Here is a 17,936-nt window from a genome sequence, read left to right on the forward strand (position 1 = left end):
AGGTTTATGAAACATTTGTATTGCAATTCTCTGTGCAGGGTTTGGTTAAGTCTCACTCCTTGTTACATATGTACCAGTGCTGGACTGGCCCACAGGGAACTCGGGAGATTTCCCGGTGGGCCTCTGCTCCATGGGCCTCTTTTGTGTGGGTGGTGTGATTTGCTCCATCTTTTACCCTCTCTTCCAGTCACCCCACCCACTTCTTTCCAGTTGTCTGTATTTCCCACGTACCTTGGAAGTAAAGAATTTGTCACAAAGCTTTATTGTGTAATTCCTCACTTGTAACAAATGCTCCATGCCACTTTTTTTGTTATGCTTCACTACTTGTTAATCCCTGTACACGGGCATATGCATTTGATAATTCACTATTGGGACACAATTGTCCACCTTTTCTGGGACTGAGAACACCCCAAGACCTACTTGGAGAGGTGGGACTTTGCTTGCATGGTGTAATATGGGGAAACTTGGAAGAACAAGGCCACTTTAGGTTCTAAGTCCGCATCTGATAGGTAACCTTTTTCTTGATACATGTTGTGCCTCTCACCTGCATTGTGGTAACAGATGCGATGTGTACATGCAGTCAAAAAGTGTTCTTTGTAGTCACTCACTTTCTGCGCCCTCACCCACAAGTCCGGCTTGTGCAGTTTGATAATTGCACAAAAGAGCCTCCAACCATGCCTTATTTGCATCTATGACAATGACAGCATATGGGAACCACAATAAAGCCAAACAAAGGTATGGATATATTGTTCAGCTATCAGCTTACTTTCAATAACCTCATACATTATCAATGTAATCCATTGGTGAGAATGCCCGCATTTTTATATTAACCAGTTCATAGTCAGCAAAACAGCTACAGCAACTATACGCAGGCCTACATTGGAATACGTTTCCTAGCTTAATACCATAGAAAAGTAATTGCTGGGCATTCATGTCGATCTCAATCTTCGTACATTGCACTGTGTTGTTATGCTATGCTATGCTGGTAGGATTTGGTCCATGGACTGCTGCCAGTTGCATGGTGTCATGGCACCGCCCTGGTGCATCTGGAAGAGAATGGGAGGGTGTAGTTAGTTGGGTGTAGAGGCAAAGGGAAGATTGCAATGCTTTGTGCTCAGGTTGCAAATCGAAAGTACTCTGAGTTCCTTGTGCTTGTTAGCTTTCTAGGTTAGAAGTGTAGGAAGCATCAAAGGCGTTGTGTCCACAGGGGGGTACCTGTGCCTATTGTGACAGCATGCATTGGCCAGGGGCTGCTGAGAATGGCGGTTGTAGTTAGAGGTGGAAGTTTGTGGTGTTCGAAGTTTGGGGAGAAGGTCTTTTTTGGTTTTGGCTAAAGCGCCACCTACAAGCCAAAACTATTGCATTAGAGTACAGCTAGGGAGAAATGTCATACGAAGCTTGTAGGTGTTTGGTTATTTGCCCACCCATTAAGGTGGATAGAAATTGACAGTAAGTTGAAAGGTGGCATGTGTGCTTGGATTTTCTGTAGTGCTTACAAATTAGTGGTCTTGCTGTCGGTTGTGTTATGGTGCGAGGTGATCAACAACCACTTTCATAATGAATACAGAGGGCCTCACTACGGCTTTGGCGGTAGCCATGCCGCTATTGGTGGCATGGCAGCCTCCAAAACCGGGTCTAGGTCCCCTGAATGGGGAATTACCGGGCCATTCCGAGTTTGGAGGGCCCGGTAATTCCTCCCTCTGGGAACCCGGGCCCGGACCTTCCCTATTCCCAATCGAGCCCCCATAGGGCTCAATGGGAATGGGTGCAGGGAGCTAACAACGGCTGATTACGACCGGCCCGTTGTTAGCTCCCTGGTCCCCTTGCGAGACCCGGTAACGACGCCTGGTTTTACCAGGTGTCCTTACCGGGTCACGCGAGGGGACCTCGTAATCAGGCAGAATGCGTTTAACGGGTCCGCATCTATTTGCAGCACCCGTTAACCCATTCCGCCAGGGTCGTAATGAGGCCCAGAGAAAAGAATGAGAGTGAGTCTGGATCCGGGTTCCTGAAATTATACTAGTGCTAAGGGCAGGTTTTAACTCCACAGAAATATGTGTATTCAACGGTCTGTTTTGCTCAGCAGTACCTTGAGCTGTAAGGACTTAATATGAGGATTAAGGTTAATGTATGAAATCCTCATCAAATTAACTAACCAGCTGCTCTGAACGAGTCTTCTGTTGGTCTCGAAAACTGAGTTCCTTGTCAGTCCATCATTTTGGATTGTACTAGTCAATACCATGAGTCCTCTGAGGGCAAGATGGCATCAAATAACTTACTATTCCCTTGAGCGAACCAGACCACCACCCCTCTCTCCCCATTTCCATCATTAAACACAATGCAATTCAGTACCGCAAGAGGGCAGGAATTCCTATTGTTACAAAGCAAAATAAAACCCACACATTGCAGGAGTTTTTAAATTGAAAAATAATGTATTTAAAAACAGTGTGTTTAGCATAATTTGGAACATCTGTTCATTAGTAGCTGAGGCACCAAGTCACATTTGTATGGTATGTTTCACCAGGGTTCATCCTGAGTTTGCCAATATCCTGAAGGTAAATCTTCCAGTATACCGGCAAATGGACCTACTGTTACCGGCGCCTGATATGCCAGTATTACCAGGATATTCCAGGTGCCAGTAACGGCGGTCCTTTCCCATTCCATGAAGACCCATAGGACACCATGCTGGGGATTGCCAGTATTACCGGCACCTGTATTACTGGAGCTGGTACTAGCTGCTTTTTGCCAGTGGGAGCCTGATTTACCTCCAGCTCCTGCCTGGAGGTAAGGCAGTAAACCCCCACCAGCAAACTTGTACTCTGCCGGTCTGTAAAAGTGCCGGTATATAGAAATACCGGAACTTTCTTTACGGACCTGGAGAGTCAGAATGAACCATGTGGTCTGGGATCAAGTATAAAGAAATAAGGTATGAGATGTGTTTGCGAAGTGTAAATATAAAAAACAACATATGAAAAGTGAGCAGTACGTGTGAGACAGTTTAGTAATAAACAAAATTAAATGGCCATGTGTCCCGGTAAAGGTGTTTACCTAAGGTCTCAGGAGGATAGCTCAGGGGCAACGTGCTCGCCTGGGAATCAAAACGACACTGAACACCACAGGTTCGATCCCACGGTCTGTGCTTAGAAAACTCTGCACGTTATAAATACCCAATTACAATTTCATTCCCTCCCACATGTGCTTAGTTTATCTGATCTGTTTCTCAGTGATCTATCTATCCACTGTTTCTGGGTTAATTAACCCAATGTAAAATAGCATTGCGTGCGTGCACTACTCTACCTTTCTTCTCCCAAGAAACTCTTATTAAGAACTGTGTATACTGGAGAGTGAGGCGCTGGTTAATGGTCCAAGTGTGTAGAGAGATGCTAATGAAAAGTGCCTTTAGCTTCAATACATGCCTCTTCATATGATAGGTGAAGATGTTTCTTGCATGAACTAGGCTTCAGTGCTGATTGGGGGGGATGTCTGGGGGGGGGGTATATTTGTTGTCTGGAAGGAATAAGGGCCATATGACAATCATGATTTTTTGTTGGAAATCAGTGGCCAAGTCAAGGCTTGGCCAGAGAAGATGGTCATGTGTCTCAATCTTTTATTCAATATATGCATCGTTGTCCATGTCACAGCTGCTAATTGTAATTACTACTGACATTTCTTCTCTGTTCAATTACAAGTAGCATGACTCTAGTTTGCATGTTAATGATAATAACAACAGTTCATTGTTATATAGCGTGCCTTGCTAGATTCCAACCACTTCGAAGCACTATATTAAGAGGCTACCATTACCCAATGTAATGGTATTCAATTTTGCAACCTGAAAAGTGTGACTGACTGAGTTGGCCCTAAGGGATTCAGTTATGTGTGCTTCAGGCTTACACAGAGGTCTAAGGTAAGCACATACAACTTTCAACTATACAAACTTGATGGAATTAGGTCTTGTAACACAAATGTTATTTGATTATTCACTGCATGCTTAGTTGCCATCTTCAGATCATAAAATCACATTTGTCAAGAAATAACATGTTCTCAGATTTGAAAGTTGTTTGAGATTGTATTGTCTATGAACTCATTGGGCAGGGTCTGGCATTATCAGCTACATGTTTTCCTATTCCTCTCCTCCAGGTACGCCAACATATTGACACCCTACGTGAACTCCGTGCCCGCAGTGATTGCCAAGGCATCTGCCATCCACAACCCCATCATTTACGCCATCACTCACCCTAAATATAGGTAGGTCTGGCAACATGTTTGATTTGACCATAGTTGTTTGTTTTTATTACATTTTATATGGGCAACACAATGGTGTCAATATCTCTGCCACTTCGAGTAGACAAAACAAAGGAAAGCCGAGTTGGACTTTTTTGTTGTTTTAGTCCCTGCGAGTAGAGAAAAGAAAGGAAGCCCGAGGTGGACTTTTTTGTTGTTTTAGCCCCTGCGAGTAGAGAAAAGAAAGGAAGCCTGCGATGGACTTTTTTGTTGTTTCAGCCCCTGTGAGGAGAGAAAAGAAAGGAAGCCTGAGGTCTACTTTTTTTGTTGTTTTAGCCCCTGTGAGTAGAGAAACCAAGGGAAGCCCGAGTTGGACTTTTTTGTTGTTTTAGCCCCTGTGAGTAGAGAAACCAAGGGAAGCCCGAGTTGGACTTTTTTGTTTTTTTAGCCCCTGTGAGTAGAGAAAAGAAAGGAAGCCTGAGCTGGACTTTTTTTTGTTTTAGTCCCTGCGAGTAGAGAAAACAAGGGAAGCCCGGGTGGACTTTTTTTTTGTTTTAGCCCCTGCGAGTAGAGAAATCAATGCAAGCCTGAGGTGGACTTTTTTGTTGTTTTACCCCTGCGAGTAGAGAAAACAAGGGAAGCCCGAGGTGGACTTTTTTGTTGTTTTATCCCTGCGAGTAGAGAAAACAATTGAATCCCGAGGTGGACTTTTTTGTTGTGTTAGTCCCTGTGAGTAGAGAAAACAAGGGAAGCCCGGGTGGATTTTTTTGTTCTTTTAGCCCCTGCGAGTAGAGAAAACAATGGAAGCCCGAGGTGGACCAACATAACTATGAGAGTTGCTATCTTTGTATCATGTTAACTGTAAATGTAAGAGTTTGAGGTATGGTGGCTAGCATTTTTCACAATTATCCAAGCCACATCAATTTGATATGTGTCAACCCTGTGAGCCCAGCTCACCTATGGAAGAGGTATGTGTAGACCACCCAGCCATGCAGTCTCTGCTGCTTTTATCAATACTGCAACTCTGGGGGTTGCCTCTCTTTGATCCTTTGTGAGGGCAGGTAACACCCTCTCCAGTGATTACAGCCACTCCAGAGGAAGCTGTCCTGGGAGCAGGAATCAAAGGGCACACCCTTCACAAAAGGACTAGCCCCACACCAGGGTGCAGCATACCAAAAAGGCCTTTGATGTTAATGACAAGGGAAGGGTGCAGGTTATTGCAGACAGGAGGAGCTCAGACAAGTTGGAGGAAGGTTGCAACATCTTGTTTTCACTCTTCATATCTCTTCCTTCCTGCCCCCTCCACCTCTGTTAACACATAGCACTTTTGGTGTGATGTGTGAAGACAGAGTTCACTTGTTCCAGCAACAGGGATTGGACCATTAAAGCAGACTTTCTTTTGTCCACTCACATGTACACTTTTACCTTTAAAATAAGGGGTCTCCCACTCCATCTATGAATCATCTCTGGAGTTCAGCCATTGAAGAATATTTTGTTTGGACCCTGTTGGGAGAGTAGTCCTTTTCAAAGTTTACCGGTTGTGAGATAAAGACAGGCTGTCCAAGACAGAGGCAGGTTCTGCTCCCTAACCATCCCTAGGGCACACTGGGGGTGACCTGCTGTGGAGCAAGAGCTGCCTATCCGCCAGCCACACTGGTACCCAGGACCTCACCATGATGGAGGACTCCTGCAGTTGTGTGCCAGCCACCCCCATGTTTGGTAGCCTGATAACAAGGACTACTCTTACCCCCGAGGCCCTGGAGTTGGACTCACATCTGCAGAAAGCCATGACAGCCAGGATTCCAGCACTCTCACCCTCAAACTGCTGCAAGCCATTATTTGGAGATGGTTGACCCTGTTGAAACCATCAGGACCCTCCAGAGATGCCATTGGCACTTTCCGACCTTGGAACTGCAGTACTAAACATTCAAACAAGCTTGCTGCCACACCCTGCCAGCAATAGTGCATCGTTGCCTCGACTCAAACCAAGAAGAAAGTGTTCTGCATCTTCCTATATATGGCTGCACTTTATAAACCATATACGTACATCTATGCATATTTATACTCTGAGTTTGACAACTTCATTATAGATTATAGTACCACCCTATAAAATCCAAACTCAGTCCATGTTTGCAGAATCTGAGAATACTCTCAGTTTTCAAATCCAAGAATATTTCTGGTTTGCAATATTTCCAGTTAACTCTGAGCTTCACATGACAAGTATAATTTCAGTTTGATAATATGTGCCTATGCCCAATTTGCACAACACTAGTATACTCCCCATACGCCCACCCAAGTATTCCAGTTTTGGTAACTGCAGTATGCTTTTTCTTTGACAGCGCATGTTTACCTGCAGTTTGTTCAATCTCTGCACACTAACAATGTCACAGTTGTAGTTATCATCCAGTTTGACAACCCATGTGTATCGCAGTATAAACACTGTGATAAACTACAGCTTGAAAAAAATAACAGTATAGTCCCAATGTGTACATTCTGTGAAATTCAAGACAATGATGGATACACAACTGTGCTTTAACAACTCTTTATTTTTAATCTCAGTGTGCTGAAGTTTGTGTGCTGAGTCAGACAAAAGCCTGAAAGGGACAAGTGGAAACTGTAATACTAAAGAGATTTTTTGTAAAATAAAACTGTGCCAAGATGGGAAAATGATTGACACAACTGGAATACAAACTCAATTCATGGGTTAAGTTACCACTATCCCTGTATGGGCGTATATCCCTATTGAAAATGCTGGTGGTACCAAAGCTACTATACCTATTCAGCGGCATCCCGATGTGAACGGGTGGAAAATTCTTCGACACGCTACAAAAGCTGTCATCTCATTTTGTCTGGGAGGACGCATGCCCAGATTTACCTGGCTTAAACTTTGTGAAAGCTATGATACTGGTGGTCTAGCAGCCCCCGACTTCCTTCTATACTATTACTCCGCACAGGCGTACTTCGCTAAATACTGTAACAATTCTGCAGAACAATTTGCACACATACATGCGGAAGAGTTTGTGGCATCTCCCTGAACCTTAAGAGCATGATATTCGCCAAGGTCGCAGAGGAAAGGATACTGGCGGACCCAATGTCATCGACAGTGTGGGCATGGACACAGATCCTGAAGAGAGTGGGATGTGACATGCCATACTGACCACATCTACCCCTATGGCATTATCCGGACCTGGAACCTACTATGGACCGAACAATACAAATGAAATGGGATCTTGGAAAACAGGCCAGGGTCGGGGACTTCTTCCCTGAGGGCTGATTTCTTACAGCTGCAGAGATCCAGAACAGGGCGGCAGCCGGACTATCCACAACACTACAACACCAGCGACTAAAGGCGGCCTGCAGGAAGACATGGCCGTCATTCCCACTGGCATCACTGGTTCACAAATTCCTATCTGATATGCTGACACAGGATGACTTCACAGGCAGGGTCTCTACGCTCTACAGAACAGTACAGAGCAACACCCCATCCAAGAATGCGATAAAAAACAAATGGGAGAGAGATCTAAACATTGAGATCGACGAGCAACACTGGACCAATTACTGCAGATACACTAAATCTATCTCCTTATGCGCTAACTTCAGACTTATCCAGTTCAAAATCTTGAACCACCTACATATCACCCCCAGCCGAATCTCCAAGTTCGATCCCTCCAAGCAAAAGTCATGTCCCAAGTGCGGCACAACAACCGCAAATACAATCCATATGTACTGGGAGTGCCCACCAATTAAGCAATTCTGGAAGGAAGTATCAGAAACTATGAACGATATATTGAATACAAATATCCCGGCTACACCACAAAAATACTTACTGGGGGACATTGGGAAAGCATCTGTTAAGACCCGCAGACTATTTGGAGTGGGGGGAGTCATTGGCAAGCAGAACATTCTCAGGAGATGGAAATCCAAAACCCCTCCCACACACGAAGGCTGGCTCCGAGACCTGGTCAATACACAATAATGCGAAGAGACCTATATAAGAGGGATACATTCCACCTCTAGACCCAAGGACATTTGGGACCCCCTCAGAACGTACCTACGGAATGCAGAGGAGACATAAGAAGAAGGAAGAAATTGAGCTAATGTTTAATCAACCCTTTGTGTCTTTTCTCTCTCCCCCTCCCCTTCCCATGCCATGTGACTATCAAAGCGTGACCAAAACTATACTCGTGCCATGCCTACTAATCTCATTGTTTTGATGATAATGTGATGATCCCTTTGACTTGCTATGCCAGTATTAAATAAAAGTTTTTTTTTAAAAAGATGGGAAAACGAGAATTGTGACTTTTCTGGTATTACACACCTTAGCAAGTTTGGATTTTGAATCATAAACCAATGCCTTAGACTCAAGTGTCCGTATCCCTCCTGGAGACCCTCATCTAAACATAATGTCCAAAGGGTGTAGATCAACACAAAAAAGGCCAGAAAACCTAATCTCAATGATTCTTTCACCCTAAGCCAGGGGTCTGCAATCGTTGGCTCTCCAGACGTTTTGGACTACAAATTTCATCAGCCCTTTCTAGCATATACAATAGTGAGGGACCATGGGAGCTTTAGTCCAAAACATCTGTGGAGCCAAAGGTTGTAGACTCCTTCCCTAAAATATAAACAAACGTCTTAAGATTCATTCAAACCAAACGTCCATCCCTAAGCTATGCAACACCAAAACCAAACTTTACCTTCAGGGAAGGCCCTTCCATTCTATAGTCACAGTACATACCTCTGTCAGTCTTTCTGACACTTGCATTTCAGGGTGGTAAGGTCAGAGTCGAACCAAGAGTTGCACTTGGAAGTAGGCTTCAGATGGATTTTCATGACAGGGGCAAGGATGTCCAGAGTGTTTGTGATAGAACGATGCAGGTTAGAGAGGGCTGTGTCAGGGTGCAAGGGAGCCACAGGAGTAGACGGAGCAGAGAAAGTAGTGGTAAAGGCATCCATTGACACTCGCTTCATGACCAAGAAGGAAGTTGGCAATGCTGGGCTAGGCTTTGCTTGAAGGGCAAGAAGTTTCAGGTGAGAGGAGACCAGAAAGTGGTTAGTCCAAGAGAGAGAGTGGTGAGAGAGTTATAGAGGGGAATGTCTGAGGAGTTGAGAACATCCAAGGTGTGGCCGGCAGAGTGTGTCGGACCAGAGGGTAGAATGGAAAGGGGGAGAGAGTTGTATAGGCTGCGGAAGAGCCCAGAGGAGGGATTAGAAGCATCCAGGTGGATTTTGAGGTCTCTGAGGAGGAGAAGATGAGTTGTCGAGGCAAGGAGAGAAGAGCAGAGGTCAGCCCATTCTGAGAGAAAGACAGTGACCTCAGATACATTTTTATGGGAGGGAAAAAGGGGCACTGCCACAAGGCTGCCTGATCTAAAGTAAGATTCCATTGTTCACCTGACTTAAATAGCACATGCCAGAAGATTTTATGGCATGCTGCTGAGGCGCTAAACCTATTGCCTGTCTGTTTTGACAAGTACATTTATTTTGATAAATTACTCATGTAATGCTTTCTGTGTTCACTGTGGAATACATAGATTGTGTTTTCCGTACGGCACAACCTGGGCAGCATTCTTTACTTCCTGTCGGAATTATGTTGATCATGTGCAATAGCCAAAGTTGAAATCCATATTGATAAATTGAGTGCCACATTGGTTCAGAAGTTAGCTCAGTGTGTTAAGCACTTGTTGCAGAGATATGTGTTCATATGAACGATTAGAAGAGCACATTCCAGCAAGGCTGGCTGAACATTTCCTATGTCTGAAGTTTATAAACCTACCTGCATATGTACTTGACTTTTGCAGCAGAAGAGGTGCTATTATCAGCAATGTTCCTGTACCAGATAGGGGTTGCTATAAAAATTAACATGACATTCGTATGGTGAAGGTCCATAAACTGATTTGTAGAAAGTAAGCATTCTAAAACCTAGGCAATCCCCTCCAAATATGAGCATAAACTATTAGTCCAAGAGGTGAGTCAGAATCCAAGTTCAAGACTGTGGAACCAAAGTGTTCATGCTTGTATACTGGCTTTACCAGCAGACGATACAATGATCCTGGTCAAATCATATATCTCTTGCATTACTGTGCTGTCTTCTGTGAGGTTTGCCTTCTTGCATGCTGGTGGCATCGTTTCGCTCATTACTTGATCTTTCTTCTTATGTAGGCCATTTGGGTGGAAGGGTTGGTAGACAGGAGAGAGCGGACCAGATGTTGTAGTCCTTGGGAAAGCATATTTTAAGTTGTGCTTGTTTGACACAAAAAATGTTTTGCTTTTTGTATAAATGTCAAAGGATTTTCTGCACGTTTATGAATGACAATTTCACAAGCCATTGTTTTGGAAGTATTTAAAGCTTAAAAGTACAAAAGACATACCTAGATTAGGGGCCTCATCACGAGTTGGGCGGTAATGCTGGCGGTATTACCGCCGGTGGTATTAGCCCTACCGCCAAACCCCCGGCCCTATTAGCGCCAGATCACGGGTTTGGCGGTAATGGAATTCCCCATTCCCCACTGAGCTCATTCGAAAATGCCCCATTCCCCATTGGGCTCAATGGGGAATTTTCGCGCTCCATCCGCCGGCGGTAATAGCGTGAATTTTTGGCGGATTTCCGCCGAGCTCAGACCTGGGGAGAAATCCGCTGAAGCCCTGATTTGGCGGACCCTTAAATCCGGCAGTAATAGCACGACCGCCGGATTTAAGGGGTTACCGCAAAACTCGTGATGAGGCCCTAAATCTGTTAAATCATATTGATTGGTATGCTGGTACTTATATACTTCCCTTGATGATGGAGAGAATGAAGCTAGAATCATTCCCATTTTGCATAATGCCCTTCTGTAATATTTAGTTTTTTTTAAATTGTCAGGTTTGGAAATGTGATTTGTGTACTTTGCAAGTGAGTTTTATAAAATGTGATTGTTTTAGTACATGGCAAGAGCTGGAGAAGAAAGTGTTCAAATGCAGACATTGCAGAGTTGGCACAAATCCCAGCTTCACCCCTTAAGCAATGTGTGATCCTGGGCATCTCATTTATCTTGTATTGCCTAACCTCTCAGAATTCCCAGTCCGTAAACCTTTCAAAATTGTCAGCCTTTCAGAGTGATTTCCTTCTCAGGGTATGATCTTCATAAAAGCCTCACTCATGGTTTCATTGGCTATAGGGTTGCTTCCACTATAATAGTGAGCATTGATATACTGCACACCACAGGCCCTTGTTCCCTTGATCTCTAATGGCAACACTATTTGAAAACCATGTCCCATTTCTAATCTCAGTCTGTCTTGATAGAGACACCTTCCTGGTAGCTTTTAATCTGCATTCACTATCCATGCGATGCTATGTGTAGTTTTCTCCTTCCTTGCAATTGGTCTACTCCATCAATGCTTGCACAATTTTGCATTCTCTGAGGCAGCTAATGTGAGTAATCTGCCTGTTCTGGGTTACATGTACCTTTTACATACAGTCCCACAGTAATACTACAGGCTGCATACCTTCCCTGATGCTATTGATAAAAAGTATCCTGTTTCTATACTAGAAGAGAAGTAACCTCTTCGTAGATTGCTAAATTTGGTCTTCAAATGCTACTTGTTTATCATTCTGATTAAAGCAAGAATGAAGAGGGTAAGGGAATTTAAAGGTAGTAAACATGCTTATTTTGAATGCTGCTAGGCAACATATCAACCTATAGGTTATGATCACGGTGGGGGGAGGGTGCCACTAGATATTCTTGATCATTTAATTGGTTTGGTGGAGGGGGGGCCCAAAGATGTCCATGCCCAGGGCCCCAAAAATACTTAAGATGGCTCTGAAGGAGGCAAGAGGGGAGAAAAAAAAAGCAGCCCACAGCCGCTCAACACAGGAAGCACCAGATGGGGAGGGTTCACACAGAAGGAGGCACACAGGAGGCAACAAGCAGGCAACACCCCACAGGGCAACAAAGGAACAATGTGGACGAAAGACAGCGGGAGGGGGACAGTGCACAGCAAAAACGCCCAGATTTTACTTTCCTAAAGGGAGGGAAAACTACCAGTTTTAACACAACAGTAATGCAAAAACACCCAGATTCAACTTTCCTAAAAGTAGGTGAAAAAGGCTTAGTTTTAACACAACAGCAAAGCAAGAAGTGTGACTTTCCTGGAGAGATGTGAGAGAAGGTTAAACAATGCAGTTCACTGATATGCCTAAGGGTGGTGCAAACAGAGAAATATGAATAATTGGAGGGGTGGGTCAGTTTAGTGGGTTGCTGTGATTGCTGACCCCCCCTGTCTGCACCACACCTACCTTGTCAGGGGCAGCAGACTGACGACTGCAGACTTCTTGCTTCCCCGGCTGATACTGGCATACACCATCTGGAGCTACTTCTGTGGGAGCGGTCCTTTGCCTCGTAGTCCCTTGCCCGAGGGGTTGCCAGACAGAGGCTTGCCTATGAGTACTCGAGATGAAGGCAGTTCCGATCATGTGGGACCTGTGGCTGCCCAATCAGGACACCGGAGGGAGGGGGCTAGGAAAGGAGGTAGTGCTGGCCTGTTCTATGGGCTCTGCTGCACATGATGTTAAAACAGATAATGCAGCTCAATTAACCCACAAATCCCACAGAAGACACTTATCTATGCAAAGTTTGGGCTAAATACAGAGCGCGCTGGACAAGATTATGCTTTTTAAAAGTTCTAATACAATGAAGCAATTCCAGTCATGTGGGAGCCATGGCTGCCCAATCAGGTGGTGATATGAACCAGGCTGGTTCCTCAGGGCAAACAAAGCAATGTATGACAAAGCAGCCACCCCTTCAGCTTCATTTTAATCTTAGCTATCCTCTCCTTAAGGAGTCCCTTTAATCATTCATACATTCCATTCGCCTCTGCATGACAGGCATAAGATAACTTGTGCTTTATGCCTAGTAGGATGACTATCTGCTAGAACAACTAATTTACAAAATGCCATCCATTGTGAGACCGCAGGAAATTGCACACACCCCATCTTGGAATTGCTTCACGCACGAGAACCTTGGCAGCACAACAGGGTGTGTGCATGGACCTGCCTCAATCTATCTGGAAAAGGGACATACTACTACCATCATGTACCTATAACCAGTACATACTTGCAACATATCCACATAATCTATATTTAGATGCTGAAAAGGACAATTCAGCCTTGAGGTGTGTCCTGCCATGCATATCTGACACACAATGCAATTTAAAATAAACTGTGCCACCTCTTCAAATAAATTTGATGTGAACCAGTCTTTTGTGATCCTGGCAGCAAGACTCTCTTGTGATGTGCGCTGGGTAGTGAAGCTGCTCCAGCGCCACCTTCAATAATGGTAGAGGCATAACTGGCATTCTTGTCTCCATAAAGCTTCAACTAGGAATAAAGAACACCCCCGTTTTTTTCCAAAGATTCTGTTCTTCCCGTGGTGTAGGACCTTGCAACTCAATTAATTGTACAATGGATAACATATTAAAGCCTTCCTTGATTAACATGTACCTTCCTGACAATTGTTTCACACTCTCTGCATCAAAATTAAAAATGGTTGGGAAATACGATCCCTTATTAGCTTCCATATCTTCATTACCACAAGAAATCATGTCCGCCCTTTTAGTATGGGCTGTGCACTTTACAACTTTGATAGCCAATGGAAGCTTTAGTACTTTAAAAAGCTTATCCAATAGTGGTGCATGTTGCACGGGCAAGCTGCCTATGTGGAGGAAACCCTTTCTTTCGCAACATGACAATCCTGCATGTACAGTTGACATCACACAGGTGGAGTCAGAGTACACTGTCACTTCCTCATCCTCATATCTGTGGAGTGCAGCGATAAGCACCACTATCTCAGCAGCCTGTACTGAACAATGCAAAGGTAATCTCACACTTGTAACTACCTCAAATTCACCCTTCTGATTCAATTTCATGACTGCTGTCCCAGTATGCCTTTAGCCAGTTGTTTGGTCAATTTTTGAAGAACCATCAATAAATACAACCCCCCATAAGAGCATTTTATCCAACATGGGCAACATCAGCATTGAATTCAGGATAAAATGTACAATCATGCATATAGTCCTCTTTCCCTGCTAACTCTGCTAGAAATGTTGCTGTTTTCACTGCTCTGCATCTAACAATTTTAATCGCTGGGTTTGAAATAATTACTTCATAGCCCGATGCTCTTTGTGTAGTCAATGTACTTTTAGGTTTCTCTATAATCGCAGATAAGGAGTGCTCGACAAATAATGTCATTGAGCACCCCATTGTAATACTTGCAGCCTTTACAATCGCAAATGCGGCAGCAGCTGAAGCTTGTTCGCAAGGGTGCAATCTCTGTATTAGTGAGTCTAAAATCCCACTGTAATATGCCCATTGTTTGTGAACATGCCCCAAAGTTGTTTTCTGTGTCAAAAGTGCTGTCATCACTATACCATTGGAGTGTGAAAATAAAAAGAACTCTTCTTTGTAATCTGGAATTCCTAGCACAGGGCTGTACAAATTGCCCATTTTAATTCTCCAAATCCCTCAGTCATTTCCTCCGTCCATATTATCCTTTACTTGTCTACCTGTGCTTCCTTAAGTCCTTTTAAAAGTGGATGAATGTATGTGCTAAAATCAAAAACCCAGGCCCTACAATAATTACATGGGCCTAAAAACTGTTATGGTTTTAGTTTGAGGAGTCTTCTGAATACCCTCTGCTCTTTCCAGTGTCACCTTTCTCCCTTCTTGAGAGATTGACGGTCCTATGTATAGGACCTCTTCCTGACAATATTATGATTTCTCCTTGTCCACTTTATATCTTTTCTCTGCCAATATAGTCATGAGCTGAACTGAGTCTTTTCTGCATCTTTCTTTTATCTCATTTCACACTAAAATGTCATCCACGTATCGAATTATTGCACTCTTAAGCTGTACATTACCCAGACCCATTTGGACGACTCTGTTAAAGATCTAGAGGGAGTCAAAGTACTCCTGGGGCAAACAAGTATGCTTCTTGTGGATATTTCCTTCTGAAAATGAAGTCATATCCAGTGAGTCCTCATGGAGGGGAATTGAGAAGAATGCATTTTTTAAATCTATTAGAGTAAAATACTTGGCTGTTGGTTGGATATTGCATAATATTGTAGCTTGCTTCGGAACCAGTGAAACTCTGCTTCAACAATATTATTAAGAGAGCAGATTTCCTCAATAAATCAGCTTGACCCCATTCTCGATTTCTTCAGAGGGTAAACAGCTGTGTTGCATGGAGAGACTGACAGTATCAATATTCCTTGCTTTACCAAAGTGGAAATGGTTTCAAATATGTCCTCATTAGTTTTTATGGACATGGGATACTGTTTTGCTTGTGACAGGATAGCTTCAGGCTTGAGCTTAATTTTTCCATCTCCTACCCCTTTCAGTAGATCTTCGTCATGAGGATCACTAGTCCACAAAATGCCTAGTACCTTTTGCAAATCCTCCTGAAAGTATGGTGGTTTCTGTCTCACTATTCCCATCCCCCATGGGATGTTTCTGTTCTCTAGTTTAATGCAATAGCTGAGGCTCATGAAAAATACCAATTTGTTGTCTGACAAATCGTCTCTGAATAATTCATCATCTGTCAAATCTGTCCGTCTGTAGCCTTCCACAAGAGCTATTACTGCTCTCCATCCTCTTCCTTCATCATCTGTCCCATGAACAACCACCCTTTCCTCTCTGGTCACTGTTGCTAATTCTAGTGGAATTATCTGCCCACCTTCACTATCCATAGGTATTTCTGGTCTGAACAAAAATTCAGCAGCTATTCTCAATATTTTACCCACTGGTCTGGGGAGCCATGTCAACAAGACAGTTACGCCATTCAAAAATACTTCCGGATCTAGGGTAACTCCTCTCAATGCTTTATGTTTTGCAAATGCTAATATTAGTTCTTTACATTTATCAAATGTATTCCTGGAGTAGATCACACAATCATCATGCTTAATTTCATCATTAAGTCCCTCCCTAATATGTTAACTCACGGTTGTCAGGAGAACAACAGTGGCATAGATATGTCATGTTCTCCTATAGAAATCGGTAACTCGTTCGTGAAAGGAACTAAAGTTGTCCCCCCAGAAAATTCCTGCACATTCAAGGCAATGCCAGACATTGGGTATTTACCCTCTCAAACACAGGAATGAGTCGCTCCATTGTCTACATGAGATCAAAATGTCTTGCCTCCTATTATCACCCTAACCCTTGGTTCCTCAAGGGGATCTGGTGTCACTGATAGTACTGAACACATCAGGTCATTTTGTGGGCGGTCCTATTGTGGGTATAAATTCCTCCCACTACCCGTGAAAGAACTTCCTCCTACCACAGTCACACTCCCTATCCTGGGTGTAGATGACTGTGAAGCCCCTGTATTTATGTTCCATTGCAGTGCAGCTGTTTGCGGAGTCTGTGTTTGCTGGGTTTGTATATGCGCTTGTTACACATACCCCTGTGGCATCTGCACTTGTGCTGGGCTTTGTTGTACTTGCTGTATTTGTGGTTTATGTGTCTGATTCTGTGTGTGATCTTGGGCATAATATTCATGTGGTTATGGATTATACCTTGTGTAAGGTGCCTTTTCCTTGTTTAGTTGATTTCTGCATATTTATGAGTGGACTGCAACCGGTGGGAGACCTGAGCAAAGGATTCTGACACCTCACTGCACACATGTACATACCAGGAGTACCCAGGGGGAAAAGGTGGATGGACCTTAGTTAGAGCCAAGGTGAGGTTCACCCATATGTGCGACAGCAACACCTGGGCCCCATATTAAATAAACAGGCAAAGTCTGGCTTCTTTTAACAAGCGGGAAACACTTTCCTTTATGTATATATTTGATTCAGTCAAACCAATCCTTGTTACACTTAGCCAAATTACATTACTGAACATCCTAGCTGAGACTCTCTCGAATAATACAGAAAAGTAACAATGTTCAACCGTTTTCATTTAATCACTTTTGGTATCATAAATTACACAGTTTCTTTTTTAGGATTTTCTCAGTGGGTTCTGTGGTGCCCTTAGGACCCAATTGATTCCCATTTGCTGAATAACCGTTCATATATTTAAACGTTAGCACCTGGGCAGTTTGGCATACACCTAGGTACAATTAAACTTCATATAACTCAGAGAGATCCTCTGAGACTGTGTGCATTCACCGTGGTTGGCTAAATACACTCCTTTTTATCACAGCAGCCACATGAGGAAGTGCGCATTCACCTTTGGTAGATAACTATTCACATATATCCAGTAGCCCACATGAGGCAGTGCGCCTTCCCCTCTGGTAAATAATAATTCACATATATCATGTAGATCACATGATAAAGTGTGCCTTCACCTTTGGTAAATAAATATACAAATATATCAGGTAGCTCACATGAGAAGGTGCGCCTTCACCTTTGGTAAATAAATAAATAAATATTCAAATATATCAGGTATATCAGATGAGGAAGTGCGCAATCACCTTTGATAAATACATTTTCAAATATAGCATGTAGATTGCATGAGAAAGTGCGTCTTCACCTTTGGTAACTTCATATTCAAATATAGCATGCATGTCAAATGAGGAAGTGTGCATTTACCTTTGGTAGATAAATATTCACGTATATCTTGTTGATCACATGAGAAAGTGCGCCTTCACCTTTGGTAAATAACTATTCAACTTGATTGAATCCACTCCCCCTTCACACTGGTACATAAAGACTACCACTGGGAGGTACCACACTCCCACAGCATT

At 43.5% G+C, this 17,936-nt stretch overlaps 1 protein-coding gene across 3 annotated transcripts in view; it reads left to right on the forward strand.

The window, feature by feature from the left end:
- The window catches only part of OPN4 (opsin 4), an 803,364-nt gene that overhangs the window by 562,273 nt on the left and 223,155 nt on the right, over window positions 1-17,936 (forward strand). For all 3 annotated transcript variants that reach the window (XM_069610768.1, XM_069610769.1, XM_069610767.1), the window contains exon 7: window positions 4,138-4,245. In XM_069610768.1, the coding sequence (XP_069466869.1) occupies window positions 4,138-4,245 (108 nt within the window). The remainder of the gene's footprint in view (window positions 1-4,137; window positions 4,246-17,936) is intronic.

This window comes from Ambystoma mexicanum, chromosome 8 (genome assembly GCF_040938575.1).
Source record: "Ambystoma mexicanum isolate Mex_15411 chromosome 8, UKY_AmexF1_1, whole genome shotgun sequence".
NCBI classification, from domain to species: domain Eukaryota; kingdom Metazoa; phylum Chordata; class Amphibia; order Caudata; family Ambystomatidae; genus Ambystoma; species Ambystoma mexicanum.